Raw genomic sequence first — 5,552 nt, forward strand, 5'->3', positions numbered from 1 at the left:
ACACACAGCAGAGCTGCCTGGGGGAGAGGTTGGGGCCAGGGGTGGGAGCTGAAAGCCAGAGCAGATCAATCGCTTCCATCGAAGCAGCGACGTCTGCTTTTGCAAATAAAGCTCTTCCATGGAAGTCTGAGTCAGCTCTTCCCCTTCTCACGCTGCGAGACCTGAGCTGCTGCCTTCAGCCTGGTCTGAATCACCCATGTGGCAACAACCTCCTGTCAAAGTGTTGGAGCAGGGTGGGCCACCCCAGGGTGGCTCAGGAGCCCCCAGAATCAGATGCCTGAACCCCACTGGATGTGTGGCAGCAGGGCGAGCCGGGCTGGTGGGGTTACCCAGGGTCTCCAGGCCCCCCAGGCTAACGCTGCGTTCTCCCAAAGGATCATCTTCTCCACCCCTTTTGCTGTCATCTCCTACTTTCTCATCTGGTTTGTGCCAGACATCTCCAGAGGCCAAGTGATGTGGTACCTCGTCTTCTACTGCATCTTCCAGACCCTTGTGACGGTGAGTTGGGCTCTGCACATGCCAGGGCTTGTGGTTGAGGGATGGAGAGGAGGAATCCCTGCCCTCACCTCGCTGAGCTATGTGGAGAGGCAGGTTCCTATCCCTGAGATGATTCTTGTGCCATTGCAGTGCTTCCATGTGCCCTACTCGGCGCTGACCATGTTCATCAGCAGGGAGCAGAGTGAGCGGGACTCGGCCACCGCCTACCGTAAGAGTATTTCCTTCCCGTTCTCACCAGGGCTGGGGGCAGCCACTGCTCAGCTCCTTTGCTGCAGCTCTCGCTGGGGTGTGATCCTCATCCAGACACCTTGCTGGAAGGGCTGGTTTCATCACTTCTCACACCAAGGATGGTGTGTGATGAACATCGTTCAGGGCTTGAATTGCAGCTGGTCCAGTTCTTCCCATTCCCCTTCCCAGCTCCTCCAGCAGACATCCTTGTCCAGTCTGGTGAGAGCTGGGCTGATGGGGAGGTGGTCCCTGCTATGGCCAAGTGCCTGGAGCAGATGATGGGGGTCTGGGATCTCAAGTCTTCCCTCCTGCTGTGTCATACAGCAATGAGAGCACCAAGTCTTGGCCTTGCTCCCTGCCTCAGTTTCCCCAGCAGACACTCTCCTTCCTTGTGGCTTTATCACTTGGTGATTTGGAGGGAGCTGTGGGAGAGCTGGGCTGGCTCCTTTCTCCTGGTGAAGGACAATGAATCACAGCTGGGGAGGCTTTGCTGTGGAGGGAGGTTTTGCATCCATGCCCTGGCTGCCCAAGGGCTGTGCTCAGTCCCGTTGGTCTCTCCCTCCAGGTATGACGGTGGAAGTGCTGGGCACTGTGCTGGGAACAGCCATCCAGGGCCAGATTGTGGGCAAGGTGGTTACTCCCTGCATCGAGAGCCCCCTCTTCATCGGCAAGACCAACTCCTCGGTGGCCATGGAGGAGCTGAACATGACCCACGACACTGGGTCGCTCACAGACACGGTAAGTCCTGCTGGCAGCCTCTGCCATGCTCTCCTTGCCTTTATGACCAGGCTGGCTCCTGGGACAAGTCCCCCCCCTCACTGTCCCCTCTCTCTTGCACAGAGAAATGCCTACATGATCGCTGCGGGGGTCATCGGGGGGCTCTACATCCTCTGTGCTGTGATCCTGTCGGTGGGCGTGCGGGAGAAGAGAGGTGAGGCTGGAGATGTGATGGGATAATCCAGACTCGTGGAAATGCTGTGGCTTCTGCCAAGGGCTCCTTGAGAGCCTGGCTGAGCTCTTGGCCCCTTGTTTGTGGGTCAAGCACTGGAGGAGAGGGGCGAGTAGAGCTGAGGTCTGGGTGTGAGGGCTTGGGGAAGGGCAGCACTGTGGGCAGGAGGCCAGAGCATCTCCAGGGTACATTACAGCCCTGAGGACTTAGCTCTCTGCTCTGCACTGTCAGAGATAAACGTTATCTTGGGGTTTTTTCTGGCCAAGGTTGCTAGTGCCAACCAGGGCATCCCGGGGTGAGGTGATATCCAAAGTCCAGTAGCTTCTGCCCTTCCCTCCCTCTGCTTTGCGACCAGCCTGGCCATCCTCCCCCATCCACGGGGCTGAGGGACCCCTGCATGAGGGCAGAGGGGTCCCTGCTCTCATTGCCCTGACTCCGTGTAGGTTTGTGCAGGGTGCTCAGCAGCAGGCACAAGGCACAGCACCCCTTGCACCCAAGGGTGCTGTTTCAGTGGGTCTAACGATGGGCTGATTTGCTCTGCTCCCCAGAGTCCTCTGAGCTCCAGTCGGACGAGCCTGTCTCCTTCTTCCAGGGGCTGAAGCTGGTGATGAACCACAGTGCCTACATCAAGCTCATCGCCGGCTTCCTCTTCACCTCACTGGCCTTCATGGTGAGCACAGCTGGGCTTGGAGGATGGGGGAGAGGAAAGGGCAGCAGCGTGGCTTGGAGGTGGCTGTGGGATGAGCGGCATGGGGGCCAAATAAGATCCTGGTGGGTTGGGAGCATGTGAGGTGGCAGCTGAATGAGCCGGAGCTGCCCCGGGCAGAGAGGAAGGATGTGGCCTCGTGCCCTCGGGTGGGTCGGTGAATGGCCACTTTCTTCCCCTGCTCGCGCTTTGGGCGCAGCCTTGTGAGGAGGAACACGCGTCTCCAGGGTGTCTGGGGTGCCTGTCCCCCACTAACCACCGTCTGCCTCCTCCACAGCTGCTGGAGGGCAACTTTGCTCTCTTCTGCACCTACACCCTGGGCTTCCGCAACGAGTTCCAGAACATTCTCCTGGCCATCATGGTGCGTACAGCCCCGTCCTGGAGCTCCTTGGGGCCAGACTGTGGTGGGACATGTGCTATGGGATCCCTTGGGTCCTCCCCAGGAGCTGGCATGGGATGGGTGCTCCATGGGCTGAGGGGAGGGAGGCTGTGGGGCTGGGATAGTCCAATGTGCGGACAGTGACTGAGGGAGAAGGGAAGGGAGAGGAAGCTGCCAAATGTCCTGCAAAGGTTGGGCGAGTCAGTAGGAACAGTGAGACCTTTGTTCCTGTGAGAGGATGACCAGAGACGGGGGGAGACCAGGAGCCGTGGGGGCCTTTTGTCCAAATCCTGCCCTTCCCCCCAGCCTTGAGAAAAGGATCTGAGTGTTTACTGCCAGGAAGATGGAGCAAAACAGCTCCTTGAGAGCCCTTTCCAGCTTGTATCATCCCTGGGAGCCATTCCCACCCTCTCTACTCGATGGGGTGGAGAGGTCCAAGGCACCCAGGTCCCCACAGAGCCTGGCTCTTGGCCACGCTGTGCGCAGGCAACAGTGACAAGATCAGGTCCCTTCCCAGCACCGAGGATCGAGTCGGGTCCTCCCTCTGCTTGGGCAGGTGTGCTTGGCACCTCATGGGTGCCTTGAGGACAGCGGTGCTGGGTGCCAGGGTGCTCCACACTGTGGGAGGTGGTGGCCCCACACACCTGCTCCAATTGCAAGCTCTCCCTCCCGGGAGTGGAGGCAGGCGAGGGATGGGGCGAGGGATGGGGTGAGGGCAGGAGCAGGCTGTGTGCCAGCCCTGGGAGCGTGTGGAAATTGGAGGGGCTGGAAATGTGATGGGGGAGGCTGTGCCCAGGAGCTGCTCCTTGCTGGAAAGAGCTTTTTCCCCAGAGAAGAACCTGGCCAGCAAGTGACACCATGACCACTGTCTCTCCCCATAGCTCTCGGCCACCTTGACCATTCCCCTCTGGCAGTGGTTCCTCACCCGCTTTGGGAAGAAGACGGCTGTCTACGTGGGCATCTCGGTGAGTGGGTCCCCTCAAGCACAGAGGGGCACGTGAGAACGGTGTCCACATGGGGTGAGCAGGGCTGTGACACCCCGAGAGGGCCCAGAGCTGGGCAGGGGCTGCTGCTGCTGATGATGATTTGGTGCCTGTCCCTCATCCTGCTATTTGTGCTGTCACAGATGTGGCCGAGGCCAGCAAGAAATGGCCACTGCTGCTTCCCTGGCTGTCCCCGCGGTCGGAGGGCTGGCCCGCCCGGGAGGGAGGGCGAAAAGCCAAGGAGTCTGGGTCAGGCAGTGCTGACACAACCTGCTTTCTGTCCCCTATCCAGTCTGCCATCCCCTTCCTCATCATGGTGGCTGTGCTGGACAGTAACCTCATCGTCACCTACATCGTGGCCGGTGCAGCTTGTGGCCGTTGCAGCTGGGATCAGCGTCGCAGCCGCCTTCCTCCTGCCCTGGTGAGTGTGAGGTCCTGGTGCTCTCGGTGCTGCACACCCAGTGCTGGGCAAGGTGCTTCCAGGGCCTCCTGGAGTGGTTAGAAATCCTTGGGAAGCCTTTTTACAATGTTTTCAGACCAGGTTGGGCCTCTTGGAGGGAAATCCTCTCAGCAGGGAGAGGAGATGCTTTGTTGGCTCTGTCCTAGTGTTCACCGTTCTGCTCCCCGCTCAGGTCCATGCTCCCGGATGTCATAGATGACTTCAAGCTGCAGCACCCTGACTCCCATGGCCATGAACCCATCTTCTTCTCCTTCTATGTCTTCTTCACCAAGTTCACCTCTGGGGTCTCCTTGGGTATCTCCACACTCAGCCTAGAGTGAGTTTTATTGGGGGAGCTGAGGAGGGAGGGAGGGAGACCAGTCTGGTGCCTCTGCATCCAGGCATCTCCGCTTTCCAGGGGCTGGAAGTGAGGTGGGGGAGGTCTAAATCCAGCTGTGGCTCCACAAACCTCTACCTGCAGGAACAGGTTTGTCTCCTACAAACCCACTTTCCTTTACCTGAAGGTCCCTTTCTGTCCCCAGCTTTGCAGGGTACCAGACCCGGGGCTGCTCCCAGCCCAGTGAGGTGAATTCCACCTTGAAGATGCTGGTGTCGGCCGTGCCCGTGGGGCTGATCCTGCTGGGCCTGCTCCTGTTCAAGCTGTACCCCATCGATGAGGAGAAGCGGAGGAAGAACAAGAAAGCTCTGCAGGACTTAAGGTGAGCAGCAGCTTGTGCTATGGAGGAAGCAAGCACGGCATGCCAGCAGGGTGTGTGGGGGAAGGATCAGGCCCAGGCGGGTTGGGACACACCGTGACTTGCGCAGGAAAAAAAAAAGGTGGGGTGAGGGAAGGGCTGATTTGTTTTCCCAATCCCGACTTCCAAAGAGATGGCGTGAAGTGTTTGAGATCAACGGGGAACCCGCCCCAGTTGCTAAAGAAAACTTGTTTGGGGACTGTGTGAGGTGGAGACATCCTTCTCAAGCCCTTCCAAGGCTCCTCTGCTCCAAGGCAGAGATCTGCTTGGAGGCAGGGCTTGCTCCATGGCTCACTCTGTGCCTCCTCCCCAACCCTTTGCCCGCAGGGAGGAAAGCAACAGCAGCTTGGAGTCGGACAACACAGAGCTGGCCAGTATCGTGTGACCCTGGGCTGGGTCCATCCGCTCACACCGGGGCTTTCTGAAGGACTCGGCCCCTCCGGGGCTGGACCAGCCTCGTGCTGCTGTAGGTGTGCACCATGGAGGAACACCTGGGAGAAGCCGTGCAGAGCATCCACCGACTTGAACGCAAGATCTGTGCCGGTCTTGTGCCTTCCACGGGATCCACAGAGCGCTGGTAGTGTACATTACACGAATTGACCCTGTGGTACTTGT

General features: G+C 59.1%; 1 protein-coding gene across 1 annotated transcript; it reads left to right on the plus strand.

Moving 5' to 3' along the window:
• Positions 1-374: 374 nt before the first annotated feature.
• On the plus strand, positions 375-5,322 carry LOC104531974 (sodium-dependent lysophosphatidylcholine symporter 1; the record flags this gene model as incomplete). The annotated part of the gene is given in 12 exon segments (XM_010177039.1): positions 375-498; positions 628-706; positions 1,292-1,464; positions 1,567-1,657; positions 2,224-2,345; positions 2,659-2,742; positions 3,642-3,725; positions 4,036-4,098; positions 4,100-4,164; positions 4,376-4,519; positions 4,725-4,901; positions 5,265-5,322. Coding segments are annotated over 12 exon segments (1,264 nt in total), but the record flags the coding sequence as incomplete, so codon positions are not given.
• Positions 5,323-5,552: the final 230 nt, after the last annotated feature.

The sequence above is a fragment of the Antrostomus carolinensis genome, unplaced genomic scaffold, assembly GCF_000700745.2.
Source record: "Antrostomus carolinensis isolate BGI_N321 unplaced genomic scaffold, ASM70074v2 scaffold35091, whole genome shotgun sequence".
NCBI lineage: Eukaryota > Metazoa > Chordata > Aves > Caprimulgiformes > Caprimulgidae > Antrostomus > Antrostomus carolinensis.